We start from the raw sequence: 20,552 nt of genomic DNA, 5'->3' as shown, positions 1-20,552 counted from the left end.
TGATGGGAAGAGCTTTAAAACTACACTGCAAAGGTTGTGGATCCAGGAAGAGGTGAAGAATGGTGGCCCTTTTTGCAATTCACCTCATATACTGTATTAGAAATAGTATGGATTTGGCAGCAGGTGGCAGGTTTGACTTCTGGCTCTAGCCTAGTGACTTCAGGGAAGTTACTTGTCTGCAACTCCCTCCTCCCCTCATTTGTAAACCACTGGTGGGCTTATGGACAGGGTTAAATGAGGTAATGTGTGAAAGAGCAAGTTCTGGAGTCCAACTGAGTTCAAATTCTGACTCTGACCATCTACTAGTAAGTGACTTTGGACAAGGTATTTAACCTTTCTGTGCCCCTGTTTCCTAATCTGTAAAATGGGAATAATAAGAATAGTAACCTAATAATACGTAGTTGTCATGAGGATAAATGAGCTAAGTAAAATTTAGAAGAGTGCCTGGCAGAGTGACAACATTCAATGCATATTAACTGTTGTTAACATGATTAACATGATGCCTAGAAAATAGCGAGTCTGTAAAAGGAATGTTATTCCCCATGGTCCCTGCTGAGTGACCAGTTGTTGCTTGAATAAATGGAAGGTGGTATCCTTGTTACTAATTTCTGGGTATTACAGATGGCCAAGGATGGATTTTCCTCATCGTTCTAAAAATACTAGCGCCTTTAAAAAGTAATATATATTTGTAAAAATCTAAACATAACCCTTGGAAATAATATGGTGAGCTCAGAACCTGAGAATGCACTATTAAGGGCCCTGCAATGCTGAAGAAGCTGCTAGAATCACAGCCATAGTGACCGAAAAAGAAAGAAAGACTGCAAGGTATCCCAAAATTCTCTTGAGAATTAATGTCTAAAGGATTGGAAACCCTTTTTTAAAAAGTGAAAATAAGGTTCAATTGATTCTTTTGGCCCTCTTGGTTGTTTAGAGAGCTGCATTTCTCCTGCTACTTTTTAGGAACAAGAAAACCCAAGTCATAAACTACTTCCAGAGCCAAAAGATGTTTAAACTGTTAATCCCTTAGAATAATAAAAGGGCTGTCCAGGAAATGGGTGAAACCGAGCTTTCTTGAAATCAAATTTCTGGGTCAGAAATCAAGTACTATGGATGTTTCCATGCTTCTGCATGAAAAAGCATCTATCAGTGATTGATAATGTTCTAAAGCAGAGGTCTGCAAATTATGGCCTGTAGGGCCAGCTACCTCTTTTTGTAACTGAAATTTTATTGGAACACAGCCACACCCACTCCTTTACATTTTTGTCTATGGCCACTTTTGCACTAAAAGTGCACTTTTGCACTCCTTCACTGTAGCCAAGTTGAATAGTTGTAACACAAGCCTAATATGTATACCTGGCCATTTAAGAAAGTTTGCCAACCCTTGTTCTGAAATCCTAAAAACACCCAGATTTTTGTAGTAGTAGCTGCTGCTGTTGTTATGTGGGAGGCAATGTAAGGGAAGCTTAATGATTAAGCATAGAGTTTGGAGCTATGCTTACCTGAATTGAGAGCCCAGTTCTACCTCTTTCTAGGTAGGTGACTTTGGACCTGGCTAGCACTGGGACCTTGTAATTTTAACCTTCTAAGCCTCAGTGTACTCCTCTGTGAAATAGAAATAGTAATAATAATATATATGTATTATTATAATACATATAATGATATACATATTATTACATACAATGATAATATCATTCATAGTAAGAGAATTTAAATAAGATAATGTGTTCAGCTCAGTGAATGGCACAGCTACAGTGAAAAGTAGCAATAAAATAAGAACAAAATTGAATTGGAAAAATGTTCCTTAGGCCCGGAATGGAAAAGTAAGAATGAGGGCAGTATGTAAGGAAGAGGTGGGTTGAGACTGGCCATGTGGGGAGTTAAAGAGTAGTGGGAGGTTAAACTCAGACATGTGGAGGGCTCTGAGAATACAGTAAGGAGGTGAGGTAGGGTTGCTGGAATCAAAAGGGTGGGCTTGAATCCCCTCCTCCAACTTTAAAAAAAAATTTTTTTTTAACATTTATTCATCTTTTGAGAGAAAGAGAGAGAGAGACCCGAGTGTGAGCGGGGAAGGGGCAAAGAGAGAGAGACACACACACAGAATCTGAAGCAGGCTCCAGGCTCTGAGCTGTCAGAACAGAGCCCAACACAGGGCTCGAACTCACAGACTGAAGTCATGATCTGAGCCAAAGTCGGATGCTTAACTGACTGAGCCACCCAGGTGCCCTCCCTCCTACAAGTTTTGCTAGCTCTGGGCATCTAGGAAGTTTACTTAAACTCTAAAACTCTAAGGGTCTCAGTTTTCTTATTTGTTAAATGGGGAGGGTGATAACCACAGTACCCACCTCACCAGGGTTTTTGGGAGGATTAAGATGTTCTGTGTATGGCACTTAGCACAGGGTGAGTGTTCAGTAGGGGTAGCCATTGTCTTTCAAGATTGTGCTTGAGGGATTCAGGAAGAGAGGCAGCTAGCAGCAAGTGAGAAAACAGAGGGAGGAGACATGGGTCCAGGTTGAAAGTGAAGAAAGAATAAACCCAGTTTCAGACGGGGATAGTGAGATGGATTAAGAAAGCCCTGATTGTCAGAGCCTCTCCCAGAAGCTTCCTTTTGCATAGGTCCTGATCAATTTTTCCATCTTCTCTGAGCAGAGAGCAGGCCTTGAAGGGAGTGCAAGAGACCCCTTGATCTCTTGGAGGCATAACTGTGAAGTTAGGTTGCAAATAATTTTTATACCAAGACAGGTCTTTGTAGAATTTTCATGAAGACTTGCCTGTTCCTTGCTGCATCTTTGTTGACATTGACCTTCCTGATCTTCTATTTATATTTATAGCTGCCTTCCCTGGGATCCCTGGGCAGCCCAGAGTCCATGTGATTTGGAAGAGGTGAAAAGAAAATCAACTATGCAATTGTTAATATAGAACTTCAGCATTTTTCTTAGACTGAACATTGATTAAAAGGCCATAATACCATTCCTATTCTGTCATGAATTGGGTTGAATTCTAGTGGTAAATTAAGTTTGAGACATGTAAATATCATCTTAAGATTAGACATTACATTTGGCTCCATGTTCTTGGTGATCCACTGACATCTAGTCCTGCCTTTGGATTAGCTTAATTGGAACATGAGAGGCGAGAACTTAATAAGAACATAACTGGACAGATATACTGAACAGAGCTGGCTTAGTGGCTATTATAAACTTCACTTTGGATTTCTTTCCAATGCAGCTCTGAAAATATTTTGGTTAATAATTAAGTTAATAATTTTTGCTATAAGCAATTTTTTATAAAAGTTTATATTGTCAGCAGTAAAAAGTATGATGAACTCAAAGAGTTTGTTCCAGCTGGATGTGTTAAGTATGCAGAACTCGCTATTCCCGTATCTGTTAGTTAACTCTGGGGGCCAGTCCCTCACATGACAGAAAACCCCATTTGAACTGATTTCTGTGAAAAAGATTGTTTGTTTGTTTGTTTGTTTATATATGTCCTCTCCCATGGGGATATCTTCTACAGCTTGATCTGGGGACCCAGATGATGTCTTCACGATTTGGTTCCCTCTCCATCTCTTGATTCAGTTTCCTCTGGCGTGGCTCCACCCTCAAATGGTCCCTGCCTTGTGACACTAGCCTATGTCTCATGCCTTAGAAAGAGAAAGTCTCTTCCTGAGTTTCTAATTGAACTGACTCAGGTCAATGACCTACTTTGGAATCATTCCATGGAACTAGGGGAATTTAGTGGGCAGTGGGCTGTTGGGCAAAGTGAAGGATTCCCTAACCCAGTGCACATAGCTTTAGAATTGGGGAAAGACAGATCCCCAAAAGGAACTCAAGGTGCTGTTACCAAAGAAGGCAGAAAGGATACTGGGCAGCTATCTTGGCTAGGACACATTGTGCTGCGAACAGCAGGAAACTGTCTTAAATAATGAAGGGGATTCTTTGGTTCAGGAAACTAAAAGGTTCTGAGGTAAAGAAGGAAGATTTCAGGATGGGTTTGATTGAGAACTCAATGATAAAACCAGAGACTTGGTTCTCTTCTGCCTCTCTGGGTGGCCTCTTGCAAAGTTGGTTTTATCCTCAGGCTAGCTTCCCTCAGAGTGGCCAAACAGATACTGCCACTGGCCTAGGCTTTGCCCCCGCAACTACAGCAACCTGGGGCACCTGGGTGGCTCAGTCAGTTGAGCATCTGACTTCGGCTCAGGTCATGATCTCGCAGCTTGTGGGTTCAATCCCTGCGTCGGGCTCTGTGCTGACAGCTCCAGAGCCTGGAGCCTGCTTTGGATTCTGTTTCTCCCTCTCTCTTTTCCTCTCCCCCACTCTCACTCTGTCTCTCTCTGTCTCAAAATAAACATTAAAAAGAAAAGAAAAGAAAAGAAAATGATTTCCCAGAAGCCCCAGCACATCTCCCCTCATACCTTATCAGTCTGAAATTGATTATGCACCCATTCTTCATTCAGCAAATCCCTCGGGCCAGGATAAATGTGGACCAGGTTTAGGTCTAGGTGGCAGGTGGGGTGGGCTTATCTGGACTGCCTAATCGGGATTCATACCTGGAGCTGGAGATGGACTTAATCCTCCATACTCATCACAGCAACCTCCAGCCGGAGGTTGGCTGCTGGATGTTGAATTAATAACCACAGTGCAGCCATAGCTTACTCATTTCTTTATCTCTTGTGTTTAACACAGGCTTGGCACATAGTAGGTCCTCAGTAAATGTTTACTGAACAGGACTAAACCGGAACAATGCACTGTGCGTAATTTAGAAAGAAATCAGGAGTTTTCTGCATGACTAAAATGGTGCCTGAAAATAAATCTTATCTCAGCTTTAAATATGGATTAAATGCAGGGTCTGGATAGAGGTGATAAGACTTTCTGCCTCTTTTCCTATCCTATCCCACACAGCATAAAATTTTCCCTTTTGCTTTGGTTGCTCATCAAATTCCATTACAATGAAGACTATTGTAAACAAAAGTTAGTATCAGGAAACTATTTCTAACTCCTGATAAGTCATTTGATGATCTCATGACACTAAAATTTGCTACTATGAATAATTCAGTAAAACAAATCTATTTCTTCTTAGAGTCCTGTGCTATCTTATAGTCATTTATTGTAGTCTTTTATTTTTTAAATAAAATACCCAAATATCTTTTAAAAAGTACAAGGGCTCTGGTCAGTGAAGGAAGAAACTCTTGTTTCCTGGCCTTGACCAATAAGGGAATTAGAAATACCATCCACTTTTGTTTGAAAAACTTTTCTAAGGAGTGGAAAAAATAGATTTGTCACAGGAAAGGTGTGGTAGAATTATTTTAGCGTTACTCCTTTTATTTCAGAACACTTTTAGAAATGAGCACGTGGCCTGTGCTGAAAGTCTTGGTCTATACTTTGTGTTATGAGTGTATTTTTTTTTTTAATTTTCTTAACATTTATTCATTTTTGAGAGACAGAGAGAGAGCGTGAGCTGGGGAGGGTCAGAGAGAGAGGAAGACACAGAATCCGAAGCAGGCTCCAGGCTCTGAGCTGTCAGCACAGGGCCCGATACAGGGCTTGAACCCACAAACTTGAGATCATGACCTGAGCCGAAGTCAGACACTTAACCAACCGAGCCACCCAGGTGCCCCATGAGTGTGTATTTTTAAGTTCTTTTGAGAAGTATTATTTTTCTTTAATGAAATTCTAATGCAGTCGGGGAAAATGTAACTTCTGTTTGAAGTTTGCTGTGATAAGTATTTTGGCATCTGGCTGTAGTCCAAGTGAGTGCTCGTTTCTAGCATCAGTTATCACTTTTGTCTTGGGGGGCTGGTTCTCAGGCATCTGGAAGTTTACTGTAGAGAATAGCTATGAGGGAAAGGAGGCTATGACATTCTAAGTGCATGCCACACCGACAGCCTTAACTTCAGCCCTCTGTCCCTGCTTTGTCCATGTCCCCATTACCCTGGCTACAAGTGATTGAGCCAAGAATAAGTGTCACACCCTATGGGCAGCCACTTGAGAATGCCAAGTGGCTATGAAATGATCTGGTACAATTGCTCTGCCCAACAGGGATGGCCCATTCTGAGTAGTATCTTACCAATCCAATCAGATTCTTCCTTCTGGGGAGTAGCGATGCCACAGGGCTGAGTCCCACGTAGATTGAGAACCAGAACTGTTGTTGAGCCACAAAGCTATAAGTAGATGAGGCTACTGTGATTAGCCAGACCTGCGCCCTGAACAGCCATGGACCCTGGTCCACTTCTCCCTGAGACCTGCCCCCAATCAGAGGAATTCCCATTTTCCTTCCACACCTTCTGGCTTTACACTAACCCCGTGTGCGAGACTATACTCATGTTAAAAAATATTTGTGGCCTCTCTCTAAGGGAGGCTTGACCATGTGACTGCTTTGGTCAAAGCAATGTGTGAACGTGACATATGTCATTTCCAAATACACACTCTAAGAGTCAAAGCATGGTTCACCATGTCGTTTTCACTTAATGTGATAACTAGCGCTATTTTAGAGAGAAGCTCGTCAGCCTGAATCCCAGAGTAAAGGCAACGTGGAGCAGGGAGCTATAGCTGATTGAAATGTTCATGTAACATGAGTGAAAAAAAAAGCCATTGTTGATATAAGCTTCTCAGATTTAGGGGTTGTTTGCTGCGGCAAAATCTATCCTAAACTGATTTGTAAAAAATACCCAGGAACCAAGGTAACCCGAACAGATTTCTAAACCTTGCAAACCCAAAGAATCTCAACAAACACAATGCCATAGCAAGCCACACTTCAGTGCACTAACCTCACAGCATGTGCTTTTGACCTTTCTGTGGTGGAATTACGTTCATTACCGGATGCAGATTCAGTGACTTTCCAATGCAAGTAGTTTCTCTTTCTAGTCTCTGCACTTCTAGTCTGCTTCTTATGGCCGTACCCAACATGAACATCGGGGCAAGGTACTGTCTGGGTTGAACTCCAATTTCTGCCTTTTCTCTCTTTGGGGTTTCAGTCTTTTATGATGATGTTTTCCACCCCCGAATTTTATTACAAAATTTTTCCAGCAATATAGAACAGTGAAAGAATTTCAGAGGGAACATCCACATATTTACCACCTAGATTCTACAGTTACCATTTTGCTTTATTGGCTTGGTTGCATATCTGTCCACCAATCCATCAGTCCATCCGTCTATCCATCTACCTTGTTTTTTGGGTGCATTTTAAAGTAAGTTGCAGACTCATGATGACATGATGATGTCTTATCCCTTGTCATTTAGTCTTTTTCCTTTTAATTCTGGATTTTTAAAAATTGCTTTTTAACCTTGTTTGAGGTTGTCTTAACTGTTTCCTCTGCTTGCCGAAACTTGCACATACTCACCCTTTAACAATCATGAACTCAGTATGTTTGTCCGCATTACGTAAACCCTGGGTGCCCACACTTTCTTAATCTCACTCTTTAATTTTTCTCTCTGTTACTTCCTCTCTTATCTCTTCACTCACCACAACTTTTCATTTGCTCTCCCTTCTCTCTTTCAGCTCCCTGGCAGATAATTTTTAAACTAAACAACAGCTGAACAATATCCTCACTGTTCCACGTGTCTGAGTATGCACGGCACGTCCACACTTGCTCAGATCAGAAGGAAAACACAATTTCTTCCATTTTATTTCTTTGCATCAAAAGTGATTAAATCTGTCTGCATGACCTTCATACATCAGACCATTGGGCTATTTTAAAAGTCTATTTAATAGAGTAAGTCAAACTGCATTCCCTTGGTAGAAGGAATCTTTACCACCAAACACTGCAGTAAATGCCAAGGGAACAATGCATCTTTTATGGACGGGAAAAAAAGAGACACTGCCATCTTACAATTGCTGAATTGTTTAAATTATACGGCAATCCATGCTAGATACATATTTGCATTGTTGTACAAGTATTTTCTTAGTTGGGTTAAAGATGGCTTTTTGAAGGCAACCCTACTGTTGCAAGGCAGACTTAGAAAACCCTGTTACATGCTCCAGTACATTTAATTTTATTACCCTGGCCAGCAGTGTTTCAATTTTTTAATAAAAGGCTATCAGCAAGGAGGTAGAAGACTGCAAACAATCTCCAGCAACTCGGGAACTGCTCTGTTTTATGGACTAATGGCTATAGTAAAGCTTTCAGTAAAAAATTTTAAGCAGCACTTTCCTTTTTGGTGAGAATCAATTTCACAACAGTTTTTTTTTTTCAACCTTATCTAAGATTATAAAGCTGAGTTGGCTATTTTGAAGTGAACGGGGGAAAAAAAGAAAAAAAAGAAGAAACATTTTCATGATAAAATATTAGGAGAAGAAAATGAAGAGAAACTATCCAGAATTATATTAGCAATCCCTAGTTGGGTTTTTTTTTAAATGTTTATTTATTTTTGAGACAGAGACAAAGTGTGATCAGGGGAGGGGCAGAGAAAGAGGGAGACACAGAATCTGAAACAGGCCCCAGGCTCTGAACGGTCAGCATAGAACCCGATGTGGAGCTCAAACCCATGAACACTGAGATCATGACTTGAGCCGAAGTCGGACGTTCAACTGACTGAGCCACCCAGGCACCCCAAGCACTCGCTAGTTTTAAATATCAGAATTCTTGGGGCGCCTGGGTGGCTCAGTAGGTTAAGCGTCTGACTTCAGCTCAGGTCATGATCTCGCCGTTTTTGAGATCAAGCCCCACATCAGATTCTGAACTAACAGTGCCGAGCCTGCTTGGGATTCTCTTTTTTCTCCATCTCTCTCTGCCCCTCTCCTGTTTGCATGCACTCTTAAAATAAATAAATAAACTTTTAAAAAAAAGATGTCAGAATTCTTGTAAATAAGCTCTTTCTTGCTTTGATGTTTGAGAGTTGAATGGTGAATTCATTCATTCATTTACTTATCACCCATTGATCACCTACTCCATGCAAGGCACTCAATTAAGCACTAAGAATATAAAGAAAAGAGACATGTGCCTTGTCCTCAAGAAGTTTATAGTTAAGTGGGGAAGATAGACATGTAGGCAAGTATTATGTTATGGTTATGTCTGAGGTGCTATGACAGAGTGGCAAATGAGGAACTGGGGGTGGGGGGCTGGGGAGTTTAAGCTGAGGAGGGTGAGAATGGTCAGAAAGTCTTCCTGGAGGCATCTATAAGGACAAGTGGGGGTTAGCTGATTGGAGAAAAAAAGGAATAGGAGTTAAAACTTTTCCTGTTGTAAGCAATAAACAACCCAATACAAACTGGCTTAATCAAACAGAGACTAGGGATGCCTGAGTGGCTCAGTCAGTTAAGCGCCTGACTTTGGCTCAGGTAATGATCTCACAGTCTGTGAGTTTGAGCCCTGCATCAGGCTGTGTACTGACAGCTCAGAGCTTGGAGCCTGCTTAGGATTCTGTCTCCCTCTCTCTCTTCCCCTCCCCCACTTATGCTCGCTCACTCACTCTCTCTCTCTCTCTCTCTGAAAAAATAAATAAGCATTAAAAAAAAAAATGAATATAGTGGCTCATGTACCTGAAAGGTCCAGGGAATTTGGGCTTTGGAATTTGGGTATAGCAGGATCTAGGGTCTAGTACAATGTCATTAGAAATCTGCCATTGATGGTTTAGCCAATAGCATCTCCCTTCTTACTTGCTATATTACCCCAAATTTATTCATTTTCTTTGGAGTTGCTGTGCCCTTCAGGAGTGGCTGGACGCAACTAATTATATTTGTAATGATCCTATTTCCAAATACAGTCACATTCTGAAGTTCTGGGAGTTAGGAGTTAAACGTATGAATTTGGGTCGAGGAGGACACACAGTTCAATCCACTACACCCTGTCTATCCTCCCTGTCTCGGATCTCCTGCTGGTACCTCCCACTGGCTGGACCCACCTAGTGAGTAAGGGAGCCTGGTGGAAGTGAACCATAAAATCAGCCTCCTGAGGCACAGAACCGGGTGGGAGAAGTGTAGACCTGGAGCCACTGTTGGGTGGACAACTGGCAGGGTCAGCCACACTGGCCAATGGCACCTGCATGCTTGGCTTCCACATTGCAAGATGGTACCCAGACCCGAAGTAGTGCTGTTGTGAGGGTTCGAGTGGACTGGGAGAAAGCAGTAAGTACAGTTACTCAGAATCAAGTTCCAGATTTAAATAAAATCCTTCTGTGACAATTCCAAAAGCATGTAGTAAGCCTCCTACTATGTGCACTGTCTTTTATTAGTCCCTGCTATCAGAAAATGTGCTAATCCAAAGATGACTGGAGAGGAGTGCCTAGGTGGCTCAGTTGGTTAAGCTTCTGACTTCAGCTCAGGCATGATCTCACAGTTCATGGGTTCCAACGCCACGTCAGGCTCTGTGCTGACAGCTTAGAGCCTGGAGCCTGTTTCAGATTCTGTGTCTCTCTCTCTGCCCTTCCCCTGCTTGCACTCTGTCTCTCTCTCAAAAATAAATAAACATTAAAAAAATTAAAAACAAAAAACAAAAAAATAAAGATGACTGGAGAAAAGTCTTCAGAATTCTTTACATCACCCCAAGCTACTGTTTGTTGATGTACTTATAAACCTCATAAAAGACTCATGCATATTTCATCTAACCCAAAAAATCAATTAACCTCTCTTCCTTTGTCCTACTCAGACATGTGGACAAAGAGTATAATTTAATTCTCTCTTCTCTTTTTTCTCTTTAGAGAAAAAGAACCAAATTCATTGCCTGTGATTTTCTGACTGAGTCGTTATACAAGTAAGTTTTGCATGTGTTTGAATATTCAGTGACCCTAAGGGATTCAATAGTGTTCATTTGCAAGCAGAATAGCAACAATTGACTTGAATTTTTGCTTATTGTTTTCTTGTCAATCAAAATATGGCATCGTTACCAGTCAAAATCCAAAGAGGATAGGGGAGTCTTTCACGGAATTCTTCTCCATCCCATTTGTGGAGCAGTGGCTGAAGCATCAGTAAGTACCAACACAAGGCCTCAAATAATTTATTCCTATTTTAAGATTGTGTTAGTGATAGTTTTCTCCAATCCAACTAACTCATGTAATCCATCCAGGACTCCAGGTCAGTTTTATTCGTGGTTCTTGTCTCTAGCTATTTTCAGTCCAGGCTAAGAGCATCCTATCTGTGGTGATTATTCTAGAAGCACTTCAGAAATAAATCAGAAAAGTTAAAAAATTCTTATCCTAAGTAATTCATCTCTCCATTCTCTCTCCTCACTCTTTCTCTCTTCCTCCCTTCTTCCCTGCCCCCCTCAAGGTTATTATGTCTCAAGAAATAGGACTAATCTATTCTACATTTAAAATATTAGAACATGACAGATAAATTTAAAATTCTCCTTGACCATCATATGAGTTCTTCTCTCCTCACAAAAGTAATCAGTTTAGTCTATAGTCCTTCCAGAGCTCTTAAGGTTGGTTAACCATGTAAAATTAGATTATATCATATAAAATTAGTAGTACTATTTGCTGTGAGTGATTTCTCATCAATGTAATGATGATGATGGCAAATAACATTTATTGAGTGCTTATATCATTGTTCTCAGCATTTAACACTAATGAACTAACTTGATCCTGATAACAATGCCATTACCAGCCCTATTTTGCAGATGAGGAAATGCATGCATTATTTTGCAACTTGCTTTTGTTTGCTCTCAAATACATGCTTTTGAGATCTAGCCCTGTTGATTCAATCACACCTAATTCCTGCCTTTGATGGTGTTATAGTATATTTCATCTCTAGATTTGCATAATTCACTCATTCATACAATAAGTATTTATTGAGTACTACGATGCACCAAACATCATTCTAGGTGCTGGAGGTAAAGCACCTTCCTTGCCTTTATGGAATTTATATCCTAGTGGGGGATGACAGACAATGAACAAGTAAGTGCTATAGGGAAAAAGAAAGCAGAGAGGGGGAATGCAGAATATCGAAGGGGCTTAATTTTGCATAGGGTGGTCAGGAAGGATCTCACCTGAAAGATGACATTTAAGCAGTGGTCCACTATTTTAGATCATAGGTGGAAGAAAGGTCAATTTAGAGAAAATGATGTATATTTAACTTGTTGCTTTGAAATGTTTTCATGCCAGCCCTTTGTGAAAACAATGTAAGGAAACCAAGGCATTAGAAAATTAAGCAAGGCCTGTAAAACCTCATATTAAACAGAATGAAAGACCTTAAATTAGACCTTTAGCCTTCGAATATCACTTTTTTTGTTTGTTTGTTTAGATATGCCCTTCTTGAGAATGCCAAGTTGAATAGACTCTTGACTGACTTTCTTAATTTGGAGAATTAAATATACCCCAGATTTTACCAGGGTTTTAAAAGATTTTTTTTAAGTACTCTCTGGGGGCGCCTGGGTGGCTCAGTCAGTCAAAGCGTCCGACTTCGGCTCAGGTCATGATCTCAGTCTGTGAGTTTGAGCCCCGCTTTGGCTCAGTGCTGACAGCTTGGAGCCTGGAGCCTGCTTCTGATTCTGTCTCCCTCTCTCTCTGCTCCTCCCCTGCTCACGCTGTCTCTCTCTGTCTCTCAAAAATAAATAAATGTAAAAAAAAAAAAAATTTTTTTTTATTTAAGTAAAAGTACTCTCTGCACCCAACAAAGGACTCAAACTCACAACCCTGAAATCAAGAGTCATATGCTGTACCAACTGAGCCAGCGGGGCACCCGTTATCAGTTTTTTAAAAATCAGGGGCGCCTGGGTGGCTCGGTTGGTTAAGCATCTGACTTAGGCTCCGGTCATGATCTCACGGCTTGTAGGTTCCAGCCCCATGTCGGACTCTGTGCTGACAGCTCAGAGCCCAGAGCCTGCTTCAGATTCTGTCTCCCTCTCTCTCTGCCCCTCCCCCACTTGTGCTGTCTGTCTTCTTCAAAAGTAAATAAACATTAAAATAAAAATAAAAATAAAAATCTGAGACTAGCAAAACATTGAAAGAATGAATGATCTTGGAAAACCGTGTTTTTTTAATTAGCTTCCAAACCTGTGCCTAATTTTGCCCACTATGAAAATGGAAGGCCCATAATGTATTGAGTATAAATGATTAATAAGTGGAAGAGTTTGCATATATTTTTCTAAGACAAGGTTTTTTCAGTATCATTCTCCAAGTTATTGCTTTGCCTTGAAAATGAAGCATTTTCTCACTTCTGATAACCAATGAAAAAGAATCTTAAAGATATGAGAACTTCTCTAAATAAGAGTCCTCTCAAATCCCTAGTTATTTATTGTAAAAATATTTTCTGGGGTGCTTGGGTGGCTCAGTCGGTTAAGTGTCTGACTTTGGCTCAGGTCATGATCTCACGGTTCGTGGACTCGAACCTCGCATCAGGGTCTGTGCTGACAGCTCAGAGGCTGGAGCCTGCGTCAGAGTCTGTGTCTCCTTCTTTCTCTGCCCGCCACCCCCCCCCCCCCCCCCCGCTCGCATTCTGTCTCTCTCTCTCTGTCAAAAATAAACATTAAAATTTTTTTTTAAATAAATCTTAATTTAAAATGGTTGCTCACTTCCTCTGGCAACTCATATAAATACACTAAGAAAGAGCAAAACTGACCATTTGACTTTAACTCCACAAGTACAGAAATACAAGAGCTCTCTCCTAACTGGCATTTGTATCCTCTATTTCTGTAACCTTTCAAAGAGATGCCAAGAAGTGTGATAAAACTTTAAATTATATTAATCTACTTTGATGCAATAAGTATTTTATTGAACACCTACCAAGTGCAATGCACAGAGCCTGGTATTGTGGAATAAATAGAGATGAATAAAATATGGGCTCTGGCTTTGGGAGTAAGAGAGACATATTTACAACTAAGTATAGTTTCTGTAGCAAGTGTTCTAATACAGAGGCTAAAGCACTGAAGGGAAATGGGGAAGCACAAGACCATTCACAGACCCTCCTGACAGGCCTGGAGCCAGCCCAGTTGGGGCAGCAGCCAAGCTGGTTGGTGCCCACATTTGGTCTTGAGAGGGAAGGACTCAGGTCTTGTATCCTTCTCAAAGATACCAGAAGAGTCAGAGAGATAAGTAAGAACCAATGTTCTTAAAGACAATGAGAGCAGGAGCTGGAAACAATATCTAATCCAGGTTTTTTGAACCTTAGCACTATCGACATTTAGCACCAGATAATTCTCTGATGCGGGGCTGGCCTGTGCATTGTGGAATGTTCAGCAGCTTCTCTGGCCTCCACCTACTAGATGCCAATAGCACCTCCCTAAAGCCATCACCATCAAGAATATCTCCAGACACTAGCAAATATCAGGGGCATGAGGGATCGAGTGGGCAGGGAGACAACAAAATAGCCTCTGGTTGAGAACCTCTGACCTAATCCAGTGGTTTTCTACCCTGGCTGCACGTTAAAGTCATTTGGGGAGTTTTTGTTGCCTGGCTTCCCCAAGACCTATTAAATCAGACCTCTTAATTCAGGGTATAGCCCATGTATTGGTTTGTTTGTTTGTTTGTTTGTTTGTTTGTTTTTTAATAGCTTCCTGGGTGATTCTAATATATACCCAGAGTTGAGACCTCATCCATAGAGCAGAAGAAATACTGTGTTCAAATAAATAATATAATTATGTTATACTATTAATAAAAAGTATACTTGAAGTAGTAAATAGTATAATTTCACCATTCCTCTGCTAAGCACTTTTACACATATTATCTCATTTAATCTTAGTGCCAACACTAAGATGTAGGTCCCAAAACTGAAAGGAGCCGGAAGTTGCAAACGAAGTAAGGTTGGTCTTGGGCAAATATGGGGATTGTTGGGGGCAAAATAAATGGGCATTTTGAGTAGGGCTTAAGGGTACAGATTGGAGGAAGATGAATTGTGAGGGTAGACTTTGTCAAAGTTTTCTAAAGGAAGCAAAATATAAACTAGCACTTCCAGCAGTTCTGGGCTGAGGTTAAGAACATGAGCTCTGGAGACAGACAAACCAGTGTTCAAATGTCTCCTCTACCAGCTTACTAGTCGAATGACCCCGGGTAAGTGTTTTAGCTTCTCTTACCGTGTAACAAATTACCCCAGCACTTAGTGGCCTGGAACAGTAAACACTTGTTAAATTCTTACAGTTTCTGTGGATCAGGAATTGAGGTGCATGCTGCTCAGCTGGGTGGTTCTGTTTCAAGGTGTCTCATAGGCTACAGTCAAGACGTCGCGGGGGCTGTAGTCTTCTGAAGACGTGACTGAGCCTACAGGAGCCACTTTCAAGTTGGCTTACCCACACGGTACCACACGGTGCCACACCCACCCACAGGCTGAAGGCCTCCGTTTTTCTCCACACGGACTTTTCCATGGGCTGCTCGAGTGTCCTCACCACATGGTAACTGGCCTCTTCCAGGGTGAGAGACTCGAGACCAAGAAGGAAGCTGCAGTGCCTCTTGTGACCCAACTTGGGAAGCCAAACACCTGCACCTTCCACCACATTCTGTTCATTAGAAGTGAGTCACTAAGTCTAGCTCATGTACCACATGCAAGGGGAGTGTGATTAGGCTCCACCTTTTGAAAGAAGGAGTGTCAAAACCACACGTGGACATATTTTAAAAGCACCCCTGCAGGTCACTCTCTAGGCCTGTATCTCCTCGTTAGTGAAATGTGATTGATGATCATGAAGATGCAGTGAAATGATGCACCTACACATGAAATCGTGAACAGGCCCAGTCTGGAGCAACATGTGCCTTCCTAGTGGCCACTGTTGCCATCAGAGGACACCGTGGACTTTAGACGAGACATACAGCAGAAAAGGGTACTCATGGCCAAAAGCAGGAAGGTGGGAGAAGGCAGGACTTGGTCCAAGCACAGGAAACCAACATAGCTGACTCATAGAGCATGCCGACATATAGGGAGGGGATAGGAGATAAGGCTGGAAGGGAGTCAGGGGATGGATTTTGGTTTAATGTAAAACCATCAAGTTTGGGCATTATTCCATAAGCACGAGAGAGTATTAAAAGATTTTGGAGCAGAGGCATACTGTGAGCGAGCTGCTTTGGCAGGATAACTCCCAAGAGTGCAGCAGACCACCTGGTTCCAGCCCTAAGATCTTGAACTGGGACAATAGGAATGGAAAGGAGGACCCTGCGATAGGTCCAGTGGATGGATGGCACAGGATGATGAGTTTGGGGGTGAAGAAATGTGCCTGAAAAGGGGAGATTTGCTGGGCGAATGGAAGCCCATGATAGAAGCAAAGAGATGTGGCTGGAAAATCAGGCTCAAGGGTAAAGATGAGGATTTCTGTCTTGGGCACATTGAGATTGAGGTGTCCATATTGGAAATATCAGTCTGAAGCTCAGAAGTGGAGTCTGGAGAGAAACATTGATTTTGGAATCAAGATCCCCATGTCAAATGTACAGCTACAGCTGAACTTTGGAGTGTCCCAGAGTTGGTCCAAGCGTTCAATAAAGGAGGCACTTACTCTAATTCATGTGGTTGGCAATGGTGACCATGCCTTGTCTTGTCTGCAAAGCAAATCATTGTTTCCACTTAGGTTATGTTGAGTTGTTCAGTGGGGAGGGAGTAGGGGTATATTCGTTTTCTCTTGCTGCTATAACAAATTACCACAAAGTTTTTAACCAATGCAAAAGTTATTATTGTACAGTTTGGAAGTCAAAAGCCTGACATGGGTGTCCCTGGGCTAAAATCAAGGTGTTGGCAGGGCTGCATTCTTTCATGGAGGAAAATGTGTTGTCTCTCTAGGGGAGAACACATTTTCTTGCCTTTTGCAGCTTCTAGATGCTGCCTATATTGGCTGGTGGTGACTTCCTCCATCTTCAGAGCCAGCAATGTTACATATCTCTGATCCTGTCTCCTTAGTCACATTTCTCTGACTCTCTTTTGCCTCCCTCTTTGACTGTTAGGTTACATTGGCTCACCCAGATAACTCAGAATATTCTCCCCATCTCAAGGTCTTTAATTTAATCACATCTGCACAGTCCTTTTTGCCGTTGTAACATAACATAGGTTATAGGAATTATGATTCTTTCATGTTTAGGTGCCATTTTTCTGCCTACCTCAAAGAGTAATGGAGAATATGGGAAAATTGGAAGTCCCTCACTGGTAGGGATCACCTACATTTTCTTGGGGATCACTGACATTTTGAAATGGTATTATGGGTTTTGCGAAAATGATACATGCTCAGAGAAAAAAGTAAAAGTATGAAGAAAAAGGTACAAATCACCTAAGAGCCTGCCTCTCAGATGTAACCATTGTTGACATTTTAGTGAACTTCTTTTCAGAGACTTCTATGTGCATATATACACATATATTAGGTATAAGAAGATGTATGTCTTCTTCTGAGACCAGAACTACAAGTAAGAGGAAATTTGGGGTGAAGCGGAAAAACTGACCAAGTTCATGGTGGGTCCTGTCATTCTGGTTGTTCATTTAGGTGTAGAGGCATCTGCTGTGAGGGAGACCCAGGCAGGTTCTGGAGGCTTGTGGGGGAGGGAAGGGGGTGTGCAGCAGCTGCTGTGGTGAAATTGGTAGGGAATCAACTAGGGATAAATAGGGATGGCCCAGCTGATGGCCTGAATTTGTGGTGCAAGTAAACAGCCTGCTTATGTGATTATCACCAGCAACCCTCTGCAACCCTGGAAAGGGGGTGGAGAAAGCAGATGGTTGGGTAAAATCAGGGCTGAAGACTAGCAAAGCTAATATTAAGTGGAAAGTCTAGACTGGACCTAGGGGATCTTAAAATTTTTTTTCAACGTTTTTTATTTATTTTTGGGACAGAGAGAGACAGAGCATGAACGGGGGAGGGGCAGAGAGAGAGGGAGACACAGAATCGGAAACAGGCTCCAGGCTCCGAGCCACCAGCCCAGAGCCTGACGCGGGGCTCGAACTCACAGACCGCGAGATCGTGACCTGGCTGAAGTCGGACGCTTAACCGACTGCGCCACCCAGGCGCCCCAAGGGGATCTTAAATAAAGGGGAAGCATTAACTTTTCTAAGAATAATATCTTACTTTTTTTTTTCAAAAACTACCATATTTTTTGAATTATGTTAACAATTTAACCACCAATTTTCAGAAAGAGAAAGAAATACTACATTATGTGTTCACTTTAGAAGTGAGAAACATACCAAACTTGGAGACACTAAAGTGGGGTTCATGTGGTTTTTGAAATTTCAATAGGTAGATTTTATTTGGATCATGATTCAAAGGAAAACTAAAAAGAAAAATTAGGAGGCAATTGGAAATTTGAATACTTAATAAATAGTTAATGATATAGGGGCACCTGGGTGGCTCAGTCGGTTAAGCGTCCAACTTCAGCTCAGGTCATGATCTCACTGTTTATGGATTTGAGTCCTGCATTGGGCTCTGTGCTGACAGCTCAAAGCCTGGAGCCTGCTTCAGATTCTGTCTCCATCTCTCTGACCCTCCATTGCTCATGCTCCTTCTGTCTCTCTTTCAAATATAAAAAACAAAATATTAAAAAAAATTTTTTGAATAGTTGATGATGTAAAGAATTATTCTTTTATTTAAGGTATGATAATCATTTCATAGTCACGATAAAAAAGTTACTGCTTTTTAGAGAAACATGCTAAAATATTTATGAATGAAATATGAAATGGTATGGTGTCTCTGGGAGGGTTGGGAGCGGGGAGTTACACTGTATAACTGACATGCAGAACAGTAGAATTGAAGCTGGCTGATGGTGACGTGGGTTCATTTTTGTTTTCTTGTCTACTTTTTTATATCTTTGAAATTTTCCATAATAAAAAATTAAAAGGAAAAGAAACAATGAGATTTTTCAAAGCTCCTCATGACCACTTGAATGATGGATGAGCCATGGGCAAGGAGGTATTTATTGACTGGCTGTCAGCCGGGAGGGTTGAGGGCTGTTCTCCACTGGAGTTTGCTGGAGTGACAGACAGTGGAAGAGACTGAGTTTTCATATGATCATGCTGAGAAACTCAAATGGCATGGAAGGAAAATGGCCCTGGGGCAAGGCAAGAGTAGCAGGTGTGGGACATGTGAAAAGCCTAGTGCTGGAGAGGCCTTGGTCACCCTTCCTGAGACCTGACTCTGAATGCACATGACTCACCAACCAGTTCCCTTACCTCAGCCTCATTCTCCCTTCACATTCTCCTCTGATGCCAAACCCACTTCTCCCCAGCAACAATGAAAGGAGATTAACATGATCAGAGCCTTGGGCTTGCCCTAAAGAACATGGTTCTACTAGTACTTTTTCTTACAATAAATACTTTTTTTGTAGAACATGATAAATCTTTTAGGCTTTGCAGGCTGTATATGGCCTGCAAATTGCTGATCCAATTACTTCAACTCCACCATTGTAGCAGGAAAGCAGTCATAGACAGTATGTGAATAAACAGACATGGCTTAGATTCTAGTACAACTTTACTTACACAAAGGTGATGGGCCACATTTGGCCCATGGGCTATAGTTTGCTGAGCCCTGTTCTAGATACCAAGAACGTTCTCAAATCCTAGTTTTGCATAAGAGCTAAAAACAATTAAATGAGCGTGAGTGAGAAAGATGGAAGGATGGATAAGGTTACGACCAGAGCAGAAATTTGGAAAATTGAGATATGAGAGTCTTCAGGGAATCTGAAGCCCATTCTAAGATGTGACCATTCTATTGAGTGATGGACATAAGGGAAGATGGGAGTCATGGAGTCACGTGGATTGGAGGCCATGGTGTTGGAGGTGTCATCAGTATGAATAATGAAGTATCTGAAAAGGCCGGTGGGGGATGGGTTGGGGAAGATGACAGCACGTCAAATCCTGGAGCTGTCAAGGGTGGTGTAGGAATATCCTAGAGGACAAAGAAGTGGCGGGAGTGGAAGTGTAGGAGTTAGAACTTGGACTCTGGGGGCGCCTGGGTGGCTCAGTCGGTTGAGCGTCCGACTTCAGCTCGGGTCATGATCTCACAGTCTGTGAGTTCGAGCCCCGCGTCGAGCTCTGTGCTGACGGCTCAGAGCCCGGAGCCTGTTTCAGATTCTGTGTCTCCCTTTCTCTGACCCTCCCCCGTTCATGCTCTGTCTCTCTCTGTCTCAAAAATAAATAAACGTTAAAAAAAAAATTAAAAAAAAAAAAAAAAAAAGAACTTGGACTCTGGATTCACAACTCTGCCTTCCAAACCAAGCTTCACCATTTCCAGTTGTGTGACTCTGGATGAAGATGACTTAACTGCTCTCAGCCTCAGATTTTCCATCTGTAAAATGGTCTTTCAAGTAAACAAAGCTAGTTTCTTACCTAAGAGGAATTCTAGTGCCAACCATTAAGGGGATACCATTTTTCTAGTACTGATATGTTTATGAATAGGTATGTTCCAACTATTTAAAAGTAGTTATTTATTTGTTCATTTATTTAGCTGATGTTTATTGAATGCTCAAATGTCCTCTAAAATTATAGAGCCCAGACATATTCATAAGCTGGTTGGCTACTGTTTATTGGATACTTTGTACCATGGAAATATAACACAGAGAAACATGGTACCTGTCTTCATGGATAGTTTTTGTGTATAGTTGGATTACAAAATGCATGTACTTAATTTATACTAGTTCAATGACATGCCTTTGGGGGGAAGAGAGAGAAATAAGATTTTTAAAAAACCAAGCTGTTCCCCTTGCCATTCCACTCTATAGGCAAAAGCATAAATAGGGCACATG

General features: G+C 41.5%; 1 protein-coding gene across 5 annotated transcripts in view; it reads left to right on the top strand.

Moving 5' to 3' along the window:
* The window catches only part of IQCK (IQ motif containing K), a 123,675-nt gene that overhangs the window by 20,252 nt on the left and 82,871 nt on the right, over positions 1-20,552 (top strand). For all 5 annotated transcript variants that reach the window (XM_060648656.3, XM_060648654.3, XM_060648657.3 and 2 more), the window contains 2 exons: positions 10,626-10,678; positions 10,815-10,892. In XM_060648656.3, coding sequence (XP_060504639.3) covers positions 10,626-10,678; positions 10,815-10,892 — 131 coding nt within the window. The remainder of the gene's footprint in view (positions 1-10,625; positions 10,679-10,814; positions 10,893-20,552) is intronic.

The sequence above is a fragment of the Panthera onca genome, chromosome E3, assembly GCF_046562875.1.
Source record: "Panthera onca isolate mPanOnc1 chromosome E3, mPanOnc1 haplotype 2, whole genome shotgun sequence".
Taxonomy (NCBI): Eukaryota; Metazoa; Chordata; class Mammalia; order Carnivora; family Felidae; genus Panthera; species Panthera onca.
This window is presented reverse-complemented; position numbering and strand designations above follow the sequence as displayed.